The sequence below is a fragment of the Nuphar pumila genome, chromosome 12 (assembly GCF_984573655.1).
Source record: "Nuphar pumila chromosome 12, dmNupPumi1.hap1.1, whole genome shotgun sequence".
NCBI lineage: Eukaryota > Viridiplantae > Streptophyta > Magnoliopsida > Nymphaeales > Nymphaeaceae > Nuphar > Nuphar pumila.
This window is the reverse complement of record NC_143260.1, coordinates 60590275-60608418: the sequence shown is the minus strand read 5'-3', so window position 1 is coordinate 60608418 and position 18144 is coordinate 60590275. Positions and strand designations below refer to the sequence as shown.

The 18144-nt window shown below is 37.3% G+C and overlaps 1 protein-coding gene across 1 annotated transcript; it reads right to left on the bottom strand.

Moving 5' to 3' along the window:
• Positions 1 to 1353: 1353 nt before the first annotated feature.
• Positions 1354 to 16611, bottom strand: LOC149820968 (cyprosin-like). The gene is made up of 14 exons (XM_089982107.1): positions 16469 to 16611; positions 15628 to 16006; positions 8549 to 8609; positions 7745 to 7839; positions 7534 to 7646; positions 7192 to 7360; positions 7059 to 7098; positions 6903 to 6967; positions 5915 to 6028; positions 5494 to 5558; positions 5246 to 5402; positions 5047 to 5166; positions 1690 to 1778; positions 1354 to 1581 (listed from the first exon to the last, which is right to left on the bottom strand). Exons 2-14 carry the CDS (start codon positions 15988 to 15990, stop codon positions 1497 to 1499), a joined length of 1536 nt encoding a protein of 511 aa, XP_089838233.1. The 5' UTR covers positions 15991 to 16006; positions 16469 to 16611; the 3' UTR covers positions 1354 to 1496.
• Between the last annotated feature and the right edge of the window lie 1533 nt (positions 16612 to 18144).

Sequence of the window (18144 nt, the reverse complement as noted above, 5' to 3'; positions counted from 1 at the left end):
CTATATTGTTTGTAGCTATTAGTCAAGGTTGGGTAATGCACCAACTAGATATTAATAATGGCTTTTTACATGATTATCTCAAGGAAAAAGTATATATGAGTTACCCAATTGAACTTGAAGATAAAAAAATCTTCACTACGCATGTAAGCTTAATAGAGCTCTTTGCGACCTAAAACAAGCTCGGAGAGCTTGGTTTGACAAGACAATATTTGCTTAAATTGGGTTTTGTGGGTTCAAATGCAGACACATCTTTGTATGTTTATCAAAAAAATTCAAGAAATAACTTTATATGTATTAGTCTATATAGATGATATAATTGTTACAGGTAACTCGAGCAGTAGAGTTCAACAACTTATTCAAGGTTTTGGCAATAAAAATTTTATAAGATCTCAGAAAATTGCATTATTTTATGGGGATAAAAGTTATACCCAATGACAATGAAATTATTCTGTCTCAACAGAAATATATTTATATGATCTCCTTGTCAAGACCGGAAGGGAGAATGCAAAGCCTCTTACAACTGCTACAACAAGTGTTCAATTATCAGTTTGAAGGACAACTACTAGAAGATTCGACAAAATATCGAAGCATCATAGGGGCATTTATGCAACGTTTTCAAGGCTGAATATCTCATATTTAATCAACAAAGCATGTTAGTTCATACCCCTTTGAAATGTCATTGGTTCCATTCATCCCCTATGTCACCCCTATCTTCATACCCCTCTTTGAGATTTCATTGATGCAAGTTGTTTTGATCGGACTACACAGATGTCATCTACATTCATTTAGTGAAGATCGATGTTTAAATCGCTCAAATCCAACTTGCGTGCAGGGTTTTTTGGTGATTAAAAAATCAACGGATGACAAAACACAACATTTTATGATTTAAAAAATCATATTTTTTCATGAAAAAGATGCATTCCAAGGGTCATTTCTTATAGACCATGCTGAATCCATCTATAAGGTCAGATTAGATCAAAACAACTTGTATCATAAGATTTAAGAGATGTACGAAGATGGGGGATGGCATAGAGGATGAGTGAAACTGAACTCTAAAACACATCATACAGACTTAGTCTTCCCATCGCTTCCTATAGGGAAATTGGTAGCTATATGAACAAGGATATAAAACAGGCCAGGACCAACATAGAAAAACACCATGTTAAGACCTCAGACCACCATCCGTAACCATGAATCCCTTCCCTCATTAGGGTTTTGCCCTTCTGACTCATCGTCCACCATTAACAAGGTATCACGAGACAGCACACGAGTGCGCTCACGCACACGCGTGCATGCACACACACACACAGAGGGCACAATCGCAAACATGTCAACCAGTATTTACGAGCAGTAGACACCAAGCTTAGTTACACTGAAGATGGGGAACACAAGGCGAAACAAGAGACTTAAGTACATGATAATCAGCGCCATAGACATCCATAATAACTGCCTAAACAAATATACCTTATTATTTACAAGGGTAGCACAATGGTTCTCTAAGCAGCTTCAGCAAACCCGACTCGCAGACTCCCAAAGTCAAAAACGGTATGGTATGCCCCCATGAAAACATCTCCAAGAATCCTGCATGTGCATGCATGCATGTCTAGGCTTCAGCTCAGTTCTAGTACATATTCTGTATTTATCAATGTATCAAGCTCATCAAGAATAAATAACGTATGAAAAACCAACCAGATTGGGCCCAGAGGTGGCGGCACATCCATCGCCATAAACCCACTTAAGCATACAGCTGCTTGACCTTCTCCAACTTTCAGAATGTACTGTCCAACAAATCAAAATGAAGAATAATTCATAATCCATGTAAGCATGCCAAAAGGGTCAATATGGCAAGATAGATGTCGCCCAAAGTAATGACATTTCCTGTTATCTAACCACAGTATGATAAAAATATGACCATACCGGACTGGTCAAACCCATCACAATAAACTTGGATTCATTGTCTAACCAATCCAAGAAGTGCAAGATCAGTTTTACCAGAAAGTATGTTTCCACTCAGCTGTCTTCAAGTGATTCAGACAACTAAGGATACAGCTTTGGTACAACAATTCCAAACTTATTTGGCGATACTAATTTAACTCAGCCTATGACCGGGCATAAAGTTGCTTGGTTTCATGGAAGATGATCAAGTCAAATGACTGTGTGCCCATTCATCAAATTAACACCAAAAGTTAGTTTCACTACTTGTTGAGCTTCTTGATGATGGTGAAGATGATTAGTTTCATTACTTGTAGTTGGGATAAGACTTCATAGGACAGAACAATCGAGTTATGGGGCAAGGATGCAAGGACTTTCCTCATGAAACCCTGGAAGACCAAAGAAGAAGCAAGAGTTTCACAACTTAGAAGGATGGATTTCATAAAGGGCCTTTTTTTAAATGACGCTCTTTACTCATCTTACTTTTTACTCTTCACTGGTTTCACAACTTAGATGGATTTCATAAAGGGCCTTTTTTGAAATGACTCTTTACTCATCTTACTTTTTACTCTTCACTGTGAAGATCAAAAACAAATGAAAGCATATGTGATCACAATTTATCATGGCATGTCGAATAACTGATAGAAACATGATATTTTCAAATATCATGTTAATGTTACAGGTTATTATCATTTTTCAAAGTACCATGTCTCTGTGTCATGCCTCCACACTGGCACATAAAACTATTTGATACATTACATTCCCATAATTTTCCTTTACTTGGTGACCAAAAACTGTCATTTTCTTCTCTCTTTTTTTACCCTTTTTCAAATGGGTTAAGTATGAACAGATCTAAAGATGGCTTTTTCCGACTCACGATGGGCTTTAGAAGGCATAACATAATAGAAGAAAGATCTCAGCTTGAGGTGCTGACTATTTTCTGGAAGCTACCAAGTATCAGCAAGGAGATGAGGCAAAATTTTGAATATGGAAAGACCATTGTTTGATTCGCCTATGCTTTAGAATTTTAATAAACTCTCCTCTTGTGTGCAACAGACTAATAGTATGGCAAAAGCATGTTTATCCAGTGGCCACCAATGGTGGATATTATTCTATAGGCACCCCAAAGATGATGAAATAAGGCTTGGAAAATCCCTTAAGAAAACACTTGAAACTAACTGGGCAACTAAAATTTAAGTTGCAATTATGTCATTTGCAGCAGTTCTACAAGATCGAACATCCTGAGAGAAAACAGTTGATAACTCTACAATAAATGTGGACATCTAGAAAGACTTATTTTTCAAGCCTATGATCAATATATCATTTTCCTCTACAAGGACTCATCATTAACCATTATTCGTCAAATTCCACTAGCAACTCTGTTGATAATGACCTGCCTACTACAGATCTCTTTAAACTACATTTCCCTATCTACGTTATCAATTGTTGGAAATGTATTTGAAAAGATTCCTTAGAGTTTTTCAAATCTCTCCCGCTCTAATACATTTCAAACAATTAATAATGCATATGAGAGAGAGAAAGGCACGTACATGTATCTATGCATCTTCATCTGTGTATGTCTAATGTTACTATCGTTCTGTTGATGCATGAAAAATTAAAACTTTTATTTTTATTTTTAATGATCATCCTATTGCCTTCATCTTAATCAAGTGGTAATATCTTTTCAAACTCTTTCCTACATAATGAATGAAGATGAATACATAAAAGAATAACACTACAGCCATCAGATTTTGCAATGCTGTTAATCAGTCCATACGTGTATTTTCTTTGCAAGATCCATTTGGCTAGGTATCATTTCCTACACAACTATCTTGAGTTCTCCCGCAACAGGATGAAAAGTCCCATCCAACAGGTGTCTTGATTCTTTTAGTTAACATTTCTTCAGTTAGGCAGCCAACTATGTCACCTGGGTACGGGTACCGGTGTGGGTATGGAGGGTATGACACGGCAATTCCAAAAAATGTGGGTACAGGGACACGGCTAAATATACACTAAAAATATATCTTATATATCTAAAATATATCTTATATATTTAAAATATATCTTATATATCTTATATATCTAATATATATTATATATTAAAATATATAATATAATATAATATAGGATATGGGGACACAGCAAATGCCGTGCCCAGGTACCAGTACCCGTGTCGACACGGGTACGGCATCCTAAGTGCTGTGTCCCGGTTACATAGGCAGACAACAATCAGACATCCAACAAGAGATGTGATTTCCTAAGAGCATCTCTAGCAGCTTCAAGGATTAAGAATCAAGATGGTATTTTAAATTTAAAGTAGCCAAATTTGGATTTTGTTATTCTAGTATTTTATTCTCAAGTTAGTTGCATAACATGCCCAAATCCCAAAGTATGTGACTAAAAGTGCTCGCTCATTATCTGCCTGATTTGATTGTTGTCATCCATCATGAATTTTTAGAGAGCAGGGAATGAAAGAAAGAAGACACATCACAGGTAATAAGATGCCATCCATCATGAAGTTTCATAAACCAGGGAATGAAAGGAGATATGTACCAGAAGGATGACACGCTATCAAAGGAACATATACAATGATAAGAGTCGAGATTTGATATAGTCTGCATTTTCCATTTTTCTCAACCAGGAACCGCGTTTATCAAGTGTTGGGAAAGTTCAAGTCAGATAATAGATCTTTGCTAATTTAAGACAACATTGAACCCTTGGAAAGGTCAATATTGAGCCCTAGGACAACTCCAATATTAGTAATCCACATACTATATTGGGGAATCAAACAGGCTTAGGTTAAAACTGGTCACCAGATTCTTGCTTTTGTGACCAGCATCACCACTCACTTTGTATATTTCAGACGCTCCCTGTGAAAAATTGGCTGGACAACCCTCTGAGTTGCTCCCAATGGGATCCAGGTAGATGCAACCCTAGACTTGGTAGTCCGACCTTACAGTAAAGCAAATATCCCAGTATGACACAATGTTGTTTTATCAATACAGACAAAGCACTTGAAACCAAAAAGTCTAGTATACATCAAATTCATGAAAATCTGAAGACGATGATGTTTACATGGAAAGATACATAAAAAAAAAAAGTGAACCAACATACCTGGTCTGGGGTAAGGCTGAAGAGTCTATTTCCAATCGTAACTGAAACATTTGGCATGATTGATATATTGTTGCAATCAACAACTGATTCACCCATAGGACTTGGCAAGCGTTCACAAAGCTAGCACACAATTGACATGCATTAAGCAATGATATCACTTTGTTCAGATAGACGAACTGGTTATATGATAGCAAATCACCTCATTAACATAGTTTAGAATTCGAGTCTTTGTCTGATTTTGCCTAATCTGATTCTGAATCCAAATAGCAGCCATCTCACAGGCAGAACATGCAGCACTCTGATTGATGAACACCTTTTCCCTCTTTTCCTTTTCAAGAACAGATGCTATGCCAACACTGCACAACATGGTTATGACTGTGATGGTCAAGTAGCAATTAAAACACATAAGAGAAAGGAAAATCAAACATTTACAATGAAATTCCTTACCTAACATCATGGGCTCCATCAAATTCACACAAACCAATCTGGGAGCATACTTTCTGGGGCTGTGTCTGCAAAGGTAATTAAAACCAAGCATTCAGGTCATAGTATTCTAGTGTAAACTCAATCTAGGACTACAAACACATTATGATACCAACTGAATATCTAGACAGCACAGATACCAACACATAAGATGGACAAATAAACATCCTTCCTTTTAGTGGGACTTTCCACAAGGAATCTGCATAAGCAATTCTTACATTTGTTTCTGTTTATATTCATTATCTCATGTCTGCTTGCTATTAATAGCATTACAGCAATCATTCCTTTCTGTAATGATGTTAAGAAGAGCTCATCTTTGTGAAGCACCAAAATAAAAATGACAGAGAGAACCCAGTAAAATGTTGGGGAAGGATGACGAAAGTACCTCTGCAAGCAACAGTTCCAATATCAAATCCCCATACTGTGAGACTACTTCTTTACATTCTTGGCTCACAATTCCCTCGGCACCAATGGCATGGTTTATTTCTGCCACAACAGTCTGAAGAAAATAAAAAAGGAAGAAAGGACAATCAGTTAGGAGAATGCTTGCTTGAAGAAACCCTTTCAGAGTTGCAGCTATATAAATTGCAACAAGTCATTATTTTAATAGCATAAACACCAAAAGGTCTGCCTTGGTGGTCAAAAATTAATTCACCATCTTACACAAGGCATGTTATTCAAAATTTCACAAAGTTGACAATGTGTCAGAAAGAAATATCTTTCCGAAAAGTCCTTTATAATATAACTGATTTTCCTCTATACATGTATATCCACAATAAAATCCATTCCTGATTTAATATAGTTGATAAAGGAGGCAAAATTTGTAAGGGTTAATCCAACAAAAGTCCATACAAGAATATCTACATTAGAAAGCCATGCTTATATGAAGTTGCACGTGTAGAAGCATCATACAAGTCCTAACCTACAGTACATGGGGGTGCACACGTGATTACCAACTTTGCTTGGTTAATCTAATTACGCTATTCAACAATAGGGAAAATGGCAACTGAGAACATCATGTTATCAAACAGATATTCCCCTTTACAGTTCCTTTGGCATGGATCCTGGCCTCAAAGACTACAGTACTCTTTGGATTAAGAACACCAGGCATGCACCGACTCTAAATGAACTGAAAGATGCTGCTGAAAAGAATCTATCTTCTCTTCCCCCAAAAGGCAACACCAATACCAAGGTGCAACACACATTTGAAGCTGGTTGATAAGATATCCATCAGTAAAATGCTGTATTTTTGTGCATTCATTCAGCAAACCAATAACATAGGTCACGCTCATGATCAATCTGGACTTGATACAAATACATTATGCATAACAAAGCCAGCCTTTTAATAGCTATGACAAGGAATGAGTGTTTACAGTTGGCCCCGCAATTAAAGAAGTCCCAGAATCTGCAATGGCAGCGCAACCACTAGCACAAAATCCTGAAAATGAATGATCTTAAGTTAAGAACTAAAAATACACAATGCACATAAAAAATTCAAGGGCCCATTCCATCAAATCTTATTACTTTACCTGTCGACTGATTACCAATAATAAAATCCCCAATATCAAACTGCAAAAAAACACAGTATACATAAAGATCTGAAAGAATCAAGAAGTTATATGTTTCTAGTCCTCTTACGAGACAAATTTTGATTTGATTAACCTGCCAATAACCCTTGCGAGTAACTGGAACATAAGTATGATCACCCTTAAAGTGACTCCTATCGATACCGCCAAACACAATTTCTCCTCCCTCTGAGTCATCAATCTGTCGGTCGAGCCAGAACGAGAAAACTGGTTTATCTAAAAGATCTTGTTCATACATGTTATACCTGCAAATAAGGAAAAATCAATCAGTTTCAAAACCACACGAATTTAAATGACCATTAAGAAACTTCCCTCCTCCACACAAAGCATGCCTAACCAGAGAGGCAAAATCCAAAAATAGGATAAGAAGATAATGGAAGAATCCAGCAGTATAACCATAGTGAAACAAGATTATTACCACACGGGTGTAACATTTCCAACAGATATCTCCTGAAATCCAAGACCAAGTATTCCATCGAACTTGGCCACCAAGAATGTTAAACTTGGCTCTTTAGTAGCTTCAATAAAAACCTGAGAAATGAAGAAAACCTTTGATACTGCTGACCTTGAGCAGACCAGAAAAAAGGGATAATGAAGTGAAAAATGAAAAGGACAATACCAAGACAAACCTGATCTTTGACAACAAGGTCTCCAACTTGTAAATCATCTTGGCTGAAAAATCCAGATATCGAACCAGATCCATAGTGTATTTCGCATGATTTTCCTGTATAAAAAGACTGGACTCAACTTCTTTCTCCCCAATGTCATGACCCAACATGTTCACTGACATGAATCCATACAGAAATGGTATAGTTTTAACAATAAAAAAACAATTACCAGGGTGCAGACCTTGGCATGGAAATAAAAAATCTCCAATAAAATACAGACTATGAATATCCACATCTGTATATTTCCTAAAACAAGCCTCACACAGGACACCAGTCCAATGTTTCAGCCAAGCTGTATAGTCAATAAATGGTATCCTTTATCCCTCGATTTTATCACAAATTCTCCTTAAGAACTAATGAACTGGATAAATCACAAAGCACCCCACAATGTCAACTTGAAAGAAAGAAATAGACATCCTTATGGAGTAGACAATTTCTGCAAATGGCAGGATTTGTGAAAGCACAAACCCAATATGGTAGTGAAAAGTCTATATACAAATTGGATGCAATAAAAGAAAATGAAATAAGACTTCAACAAAATCTCTATGTAAATACCGTTTCCATCTTATGGGGTTGAATAGCACTTTACTTATCCTTTTCTGTTCACACAGACAGACACACATGCATGTGTGTGCGCATGCACACATACACACAAATCCATGGTAGAACAAAGAAAACAGTTAATTGGGTGTATAATTTACTTCATCCACTAGACGATAAAAATAATATCACGCTTGGAAGAAACTTGGCAAAGGGTGGTTGTACCAATCTTTCTGTAAGTACTCGATTGGCTTGCCCTGAACCTGGAGTGGAAATAGCAAGCAACCTGCAATGAAGTAAAAGTTCCTTGATCAAGCACATCTAATTTTCTCTAATACATAGCTTAATGAGAATGAACCAAATAAAAATGTCATACTAGGGCAGAAGATAACAAAAATAGTGGAGGAAGGTAATGACATCTCTTTTGAATCAGCATTAAAAATACCAAAAAATAAGAACGCTAACATCACCACCATGATTAGTACCATCAACTAAAGGTAACTTTCTCAAAGGAAAACTTTGTTTTATTTAAAAATCATTCTTTCTACCACTTACTCGAGGAGGAAAATGAGGATTCAGTTTACATTTGGTATTTTAACCTTTTAAATGAAGTCTTCAGAACATTATGAAAACTTGTTCCATGAGTCTGATTATCATAAACATAGATATTTGCTTTTATTTTCCTCTTCCCAGGCTACCGTTCCTTGCTTTATTCTCTTTCTGTTTTCCAGTAGTCAGTCTGAGAGATAAACGCCACAAAAATTCACATCCAACCTCAGGCAAGATCTTTGCCAATCAGCCAACTTGCTGAATCCCAATTTGACTAAATAAGACGTTAATATTGTTCTAGTGGATTTAACAACAAATATTTAAAATTCAAGTTAGTCAACTTATAATTCTTTCATTTTCAACTATTATTTCCCTTCTATGTAACTGCGACATCCTGGTAAGCACAGAAAGCAATACCCCTCACATGCACGCACGTACGGACGTGAGCACATACACACACAATGTTACTCCTTAAGCACCTTATCAGATGATGCCCTTTTAAAATCATGCCAATCAAAGAACTTAAAAGTTAATTCTTAAGCATTCAGTCAGATGCGCCAACTGTTAGGAAAGTTTTAAAATTGGTGATTTCTTTCCACCAAAAGTGCTTTAAAAGGTTTAGTCTCATATCTAAGAGAAATCAGTTTTTCTAGTGGTTTAAATACAGGCTTTGTTATCTATTCTTTACTTTGGTAAGCCTTGTGTCTTTGGGTGGCTTGCGGACGTTGTTGCGCATCGTGCAGCAACGGACGTGCCGTTCGCGCGCACGCGCGCGTGTGCGCAAGGGCGCTTGAGGCGCAATGTGGCGTTTTGATGGCGCACTTCGCACGCTCGCAGCGGTGCGAGGTGCATATGAGGTACAAATATCCATTTTGATTTTTCGGTTTTGAGATATCTGGCCATTTGAAAGGTTTTAATAGCATTTATATTGAGTTTAAGGCGCTTTGTGACTGTTGGACGGTTTTGAAGGCCTTTGATTGACAGTCAAAGGTGGGTGACCGTTCAAGTACCTTTTCGTCCTATTTTCAAACTGTCAGATTTATGGCCATTAATCTCATTTATCGCAAAACGTTTTGGCCTCTCTAAAAGTCTATAAATATCTTCTATTTTCGTCTTTTGAAGACATCGGAATTTCTGACTCTCCAGTTTTCTCCTTTCTTTTTTCTCGGTTTGGTTTGCAGAGTTCATGTGTGGGAGAGGTCATATGTTCTTGCGAAGCAGTGACTCTCTTGAGGTTCAAGCCTAGTTGTATCATGGGAACTCAGTCGTAACAAAACCCTTTTTCGCATCTTCGGAATTTCCGGAGTGGGGCGATTGAAGTTCTAAAGATAGCGATCTTAAGAACGTGCCTCTAGGCTTGAAATCTCTTTTCTGAAACCCATTTTTCACAAGGTTGGAGTAACAATTTTAGAACTTCATTATGGCCTCTGGTTCGACATCCAACTCCATCAATCTGCTTAGCCATGACCTTGAAAACTCGATCGATTTGATGAGTCAAACTTCAAGCGGTGGCAATCAAAGGTATCTTTCTTGTTGTCCGAGCTGCATATCGACTATGTTCTCAAAAAGCCCTGTCCCACTATCGTTGCTGGAGAAGTTGAGACAGAAAAACAGAAGAAAGAGCGAGAGAAGTGGCATACTGACAACTACAGATGCAAAGGGCATATCCTGAACACTTTAGTCGATTCTCTCTTTGACCTGTATTCACCATTGGAGTCGGTTGGAGAGTTGTGGAATGCTCTCGAGATCAAGTACAATGCAGAAGATGCTGGTAACAAAAGGTTTATTGTAGATCAGTATGTTAATTTTTCTATTGTTGATGATAAGTCGATACTTGCTCAAATTCATGAGATGCAAATACTGGCCTATAAGATCAACAGAGAAGGTATGTATCTTGATGATGACTTCCAAGTTGCTGTCATCATTGGAAAACTGTCAGATTCCTGGAAAGAATATAGGAGTCACTTAAAACATAAAAATGAGAAAATCACTTTAGATGGTCTTCTTAAGGACATCTGAATTGAGGAGGAGACTCGTCTTCGTGACAAAAAGAATTCGAGTCCTAAAGAAGGTTATCCTAAAGTGAATTTTGTTAGTAACAAGTGTGGCAAAATCATGAAAACCCAGAAAATCAAAAAGAATTTCGTGAAAGGGAAAAAGCCAACTGATAAAAAGAAAATTAGTTGTTATGTTTGTGGCAAGTTTGGCCATTTTGCTAGAGAATGCAGAGAACGGAAGAAGACTGGTCCTAAGCCAAATGAGTCAGAAGAGAGGCTTGTTGTTGTAATCTCTGAAACCTTTATGGTGGTTGCAAATAAGGACTGGTACCTGAATACTGGAAGAACTGTTCATGTGGCAAACGACAGAAACTTGTTCAAGTCGTATGAAGTAGTGGGGGAGGGATGCAATCTCTTTATGGGAAACTCTTCCTCAACTAAAATGCTGGGAAAAGAGAGTGTGAAAATTAAGTTTACCTCCGGGAAAGTTCTAACACTTGAGAATGTCCACTATGCTCCAGAAGTTCGAAAAAATTTAATCTCTGCAGATCTACTGTCACGAAATGGCTTTAAGATTGTTATTGAGTCTGAGATTGTAACTGTGACCAAAGGAAAAATCTTTGTAGGAAAAGGGTTTTCCGTTGGTGGTATGTTCAAGATGAGCATAAATGAAGCTACTACTTCTGTTTATATGGCTGACTTCTATTTTCTTTGGCATTCAAGATTAGGACATATAAATTCTCGTTGCATTCATAATATGAATAACTTTGGTCTTCTTCCTTATCATGTTAGAATAGAACATAAACATAAGTGTGAGACATGCATTCAAACTAAGCTAACTAGACTTTTGTTTCCTAGTGTAGAAAAGAATTATAAATTGCTTGAATTAGTGCATTCTGATGTGTGTACGATGGATAATGTTTTAAGTCGTGGTGGCAATAGGTACTTCATTACCTTTATAGATGATTACTCGAAATTTTGTTATGTTTATTTGATGAAACATAAATCTGAAGCATTTTCCAAATTTCTTATTTATCTTGCTGAAGTACAAAATAGGTTTAAAACAAATATTGTACATTTAAGAACAGATAGAGGAGGTGAATACTTAGGAGGAGAATTTGATAAATTATGTGGAGATAATGGCATTATCCATCAAACTTCTGCACCTAGAACTCCTGAACAAAATGGAATAGCAGAAAGGAAAAACAGAACACTTGTAGAAATGATGAATGCTATGCTTCTTAATACGGGTTTGCATTTCAACTTATGGGGAGAGGCTATACTTTCTGCTTGTTATATTCTTAACCGAGTTTCTTATTCCAAATTTGAAAAATCACCTTATGAATTGTGTTTTGGTAAGAAACCTAATCTTAGTTATTTTCGTGTTTGGGGTTGTTTAGCATATGTTAAAATTCCAGAAAATAAAAGAAAGAAGGTTGGACCTAAAGCATTTAAATGTGCATTTGTTGGGTATGCTGAACATAGTAAAGCATATAGATTTCTGGACATTGTTAATGATGTTATTATAGAATCTAGAGATGCATCTTTCATAGAACATAAAAATGCATTTGATTCTCTTCTTGATGGCAATCGCATTACAGTAGATGAACATCCTGTTAATGACATGATTGAATATTCTAATGATTGTGTTGATGAACCAGAAACTGAAGTTAGACACAGTAAACGCATTAGAAAGCCAACTAATTTTGGTTCTGACTTTTATACATTTCTAATTGAGAATGATCCTGTGTCTTTTTAAGAGGCTATGTCTTCTCAAGATGTTGCCTTTTAGAGAGAAGCTATTAATGATGAAATAGAATCAATTATGTCTAATAATGTTTGGAAATTAGTGGATTTACCTGTTGGTTGCAAAACTATTTGCTGCAAATGGATTTTCAAAAAGAAATTAAAAGCTGATGGTACAATCGATAAATTTAAAGCGCGTTTGGTTGCAAAAGGCTTTAAACAAAAAGAATGTATTGATTATTTTGATACTTTTGCTCCTGTAACCAGAATATCTACTATTAGAATTCTGATTGTCATGGCTGCCATATATAAGCTTCAAATCCATCAAATGGACGTGAAAACGGCCTTTTTGAATGGAGAATTAGATAAAGAGATATATATGGAGCAACCTGAAGGTTTTGTAGTGCTAGGGCAAGAACGCAAAGTTTGCAAACTTGAGAAATGCTTATATGGATTAAAGCAAGCCCCTAAGCAATGGCATGAAAATTTTGATAGTTCTCTGGTACATAATGGTTTTAAAATTCATGATGCTGACAAATGTGTCTACAGTAAAGTAGATAGTAGTTCAATTATTATTATCTGTTTATATGTTGATGATATGCTTATTTTGGGTAACAATAGTGAATGCATAAATCAAACAAAAATATTTTTATCTTCCTTGTTTTGTATGAAAGACTTGGGTGTTGCGGATGTTATTTTAGGAATCAAAATTATAAGAAATAAAAATGACATTGTATTATGTCAATCACATTATATTGAGAAAATTCTTACAAAGTATGAATATCTTAATAGTTCACCAGCATGCACCCCATATGATCCAAATATGAAATTGACTCCTAATGTTGGTGCAAGTGTTCAACAATTAAAATATGTCAGTGTTGTAGGTAGCCTTATGTATGCAATGAACTGCACAAGGCCTGATATTGCCTATACAATGAGTAAAGTGTGTAGATACACTAATAATCCTGGTCATCAACACTGGAATGCAGTGAACAGGATTCTTAGATATCTAAAGCATACTTTAGACTATAGAATTCACTATACCGAGTTTCCTGCTATTATTGAAGGGTATAGTGATGCAAGTTGGAATACCGATTTTGAAGATTCCAAGTCTACGAGTGGTTGGGTTTTTACCCTTGGTGGAGGAGCAGTTGCATGGGGGTCTAAGAAACAGACTTGTATAACTCATTCTACAATGGAATCTGAGTTTATTGCTTTGGCATCTGCTTGTAGAGAAGCTGAATGGCTTAAGAATATGCTAGTGGATATTCCACTAGGTGAGAAGCCTATACCTGCTATTTCAATGTTTTGTGATAGCCAATCAGCTATATGTAAAGCAGGTAATATGAAATACAATGGAAAGTCTAGACATATTAGTCTAAGACACAATTTTATAAGACAAATGATTGATGACAATATTATTTCATTGAAATATGTGTGAAGTCATGTCAAAATTTGGCAAACCCATTTACGAAAGGTCTTTCGAGAGATGTCATCAATAAAACATCGAGGGGAATGGGAATTAAGCCAAATAAGTCATCACCTAAGGATACCCAACCTAGAGCGCTGGAGACCCCACATGCATAGGTTCAATGGGAAACGAATTGGTGAATGACAGATATTGAGCATATTTATGTAAGCCCATTACTGATGTATGTGCATGAGTCGTAACTAATATGAGGGTTGAGCTAATAACTCTTAATGAGTTTGTAGGCCTTAAGGCTAGGGTGTGTGTTACTGTACACCTAGACAAACTCACCTATATGAGTGTAGAAATGTGAGTCGTTTCTTATGAGAATTGGCAATTTTCTAGAGCACTCATGAATCTAGGAAAGCACAAGGCTCTAAATGTGCCAACATGAAATCCACACAATCGAACTTTTGGAAACCTATGTATGATTGAAAACTCCGTTAACAATATAAGGAGCTAAGTTCAAGGTAAGTCCACTTAGCACCTTGGTTAATTTAGGTTTTCTTTCAAATAGTGGGGGTTCAAGTCATGCAGACACTCACTGATGCATAAGTTTCTATGCAAGCCAAATATATTTTAAAACTAGTGGGGGATTGTTAGTAAAGTTTTAAAATTGGTGATTTTTTTTTCCACCAAAAGTGCTTTAAAAGGTTTAGTCTCATATCTAAGAGAAATCAGTTTTTCTAGTGGTTTAAATACAGGCTTTGTTCTCTATTCTTTACTTTGGTAAGCCTTGTGTCTTTGGGTGGCTTGCGGACGTTGCTGCGCATCGTGCAGCAACGGACGCGCCGTTCGCGCGCGCGTGTGCGCAAAGGTGCTTGAGGCGCAATGTGGCGTTTTGATGGCGCACTTTGCACTTCGCACGCTCGCAGCGATGCGAGGTGCATATGAGGCGCAAATATCCGTTTTGATTTTTCGGTTTTGAGATATCTGGCCATTTAAAAGGTTTTAATAGCATTTATATTGAGTTTAAGGCGCTTTGTGACTGTTGGACGGTTTTGAAGGCCTTTGATTGACAGTCAAAGGTGGGTGACCGTTCAGGTACCTTTTCGTCCTATTTTCAAACTGTCAGATTTATGGCCATTAATCTCATTTATCGCAAAACGTTTTGGCCTCTCTAAAAGTCTATAAATATCTTCTATTTTCGTCTTTTGAAGACATCGGAATTTCTGACTCTCCAGTTTTCTCCTTTCTTTCTTCTCGGTTTGGCTTGCAGAGTTCATGTGTGGGAGAGGTCATTTGTTCTTGCGAAGCAGTGACTCTCTTGAGGTTCAAGCCTAGTTGTATCCTGGGAACTCAGTCGTAACAAAACCCTTTTTCGCATCTTCGGAATTTCCAGAGTGGGGCGATTGAAGTTCTAAAGATAGCGATCTTAAGAACGTGCCTCTAGGCTTGAAATCTCTTTTCTGAAACCCATTTTTCACAAGGTTGGAGTAACACCAAACATGAAGTCGCATAGGGAATGCATGAAGAAAAAATTATTCGAAAAAAAAAACAAAACATAAAACATCTAAAAAGCAGCTAAGAACCCCAAAACTCACAGAAAAATAGCATTTTGATGATGGAACCCACAGATTTGAGCTGCCAGTATCAAATATAACCAGAAATTTCTGCGGTGGTGTACCGATGCCAATCTCCCCAAAATATTGAGCATCCATATAGTTCTTCAAGGGCACTATATCAACATCTGAGACGCCAGAATTGTAGCCAAAACCATATTTCTGAAGACGATCCACCGGTTTGCATTCTCTACGTGCAACTCTTACTGCCTCTAGACTATTGAGATCCAACTTTCGCTTCCTTAGCGGAATCCTTATTAACTTGACAGTGGGAGTTGGAAGAACCAAAGGACACAGAACAGCACACAGAATGACGCCAACCAAAACAAACTTTTGAGAGCCCATCTTCACACAAAGTTACCTGCAGTAGATACACCCAACTTCCTCAAAGTTCTCATGAAAAAAGAAAACAAGAAAGAGGGAGCAAACAAGCAAGAGAAGGGAGTTGGATGAAACAATCCATAAAAACTTCTATGCAAGGGAAAAACAATTTATGTGTACCCCCAAAAATACAAAAGACTACGAAAGCGTAAGAACTAGATAGACAAGAAGGATAACTATCAACACAAAGAAATAAAACCACCAGACAACTAACATTAAAAAAAAATGAATTGAACAGAGCACCATCATAGTGCTCTTGACTGGTAGGTAGCTTCATGGTATGGAGTTTTTAAACAGAGCACCATCATAGTTAAATTCAATCTGAAACTACAAACAGAAAGAATAAACACCAACACTACATGGTTTACAGAATCTATGACAAGGAAAAGAGGACTAAAAGGATACAACCATCGTAAATAAACGACGAAGATGATGATGGTACCTTGTTAAAAGCTTCAAGAAGTTGAGGAGGAGGAGAAGCTCGAAGCGGAGGACCCAAGCGAGAGACTCAGGAGTGTTGTTGGGTCATCTCTTCTTCCCCGTTTAAAAAATGCTTCTTCCTCCTCAGACACTGAAGGGAACTCCAAATGAAAGAAGATACCCCTTTGTTTCATGGCAATTACTGGGTGGTGACAATGACGAACACGTTAGCCACCTTTCAGGACACACGTCGACTTTGCGGGTCACGGTCATTGGTAACGCCCTTCCAGATTCAATTTAAGAGAGAGAGCCATTCAAGTTTCAATCCCATACCGTTTTAGTCATCGTCACTGGAACCTTTTTAAATGTTAAAGTCTTAGAAAATGGAACGATTTGATTATCTTTGCGGAAAAACGAACTTGCTTGATATTGAAAATATCTTTTTCATGAAAGGCGGTCTTGAGAGAATCAATGTTATCAGTATCGGTGGGTATCGGCCTGTATCTGCCGATACACATGGTATCAGCAGAAAATCGTACGCTGCAAGCCTGAATCGGTTATTTTTAATAAATGTAAAAAATATCAAAAAATAATTTTTAATATTATTTTTATAATTGTAACACGTGTCACGTTACTAGGGATGGCAGTGGACCCGGAGAAAATGAGGCCCCACCCTGCCTCACCCCGTTTGGACTGGAGATGGAGGACTAGGATGGAAGTTAAAATCAAAAACCGTGCGTGGATGGCGGTTTCCCTGGCTTTGCCCCGCCCCGTCCTGGATCCTTGTTAGTAAAATGCTAAAATTCTTTTCAAAGATGACAGTAGACTGAGGGATAACTAGTCAGCTCCTCGTTTGGTCCAGAGATAGAGGACATAAAACAGAGATAGAGGTTAAAATCAATACCTGTGTGGGGGGATGGAGGGCAGAATTTTAAGAGGAGGGTGGAGACCTTCTCCCCCGCCCCTGCCATCCCTACACGTTACTATTGATAAGTAATAATTTATTATTAGTTTTAGGCTTATATAGAACGATTCACTTGAGTATCGACCAGCTGAATCGGTGGCCAAACGATTCAGGGCCGATACTGACAACATTGGAGAGAATCGTTACAAATTGGTCGGCTGATTTGCCCAACATCGATTCAATAAAGTCGGCCCCCTTTATAAAATATGTCCATTCAACCCGTATTTACCTCACCCTAAAAAGAGTTAGCGTAGTTGGAACCGGCTTCCACTGTTAGGCTGGCTGTCCAGGTTCGACTCCGGGAAGCACTATTCCCTTACATAATTCCAAGCTCAGCATGGTACTTGGGGGTGAAGGACTTGATGTTTTACACTACCGGAATGACAATCTTGTCTCCAGTCCCGATCATAGTTTTTTAGTTAAAATTATGGAAAACAGAAAAAAAAAAAAAAAACAATTTGCCTTTTGCTCATTAATAGATAGGTTGGATGTACTGTCGAGAGCAATGACAGATAGAGGTTGTTAGAGCACTATTCAAAGAAGGTTCAGATGAAGATCCAAACCCAAAGAACCATCCAGAAGACGGTGCAGATAAGATGGTGATATGATATGGTCGATCTGTAAGAATAGTCCAGAAGGAATTACCAAAATAATCAAAGGAAAGTCCAGCTTCAATGAACCTAAAAATTAGCTAGCATTATAATCTTAGAGATGAGGATCCAGCTTATTTGTCT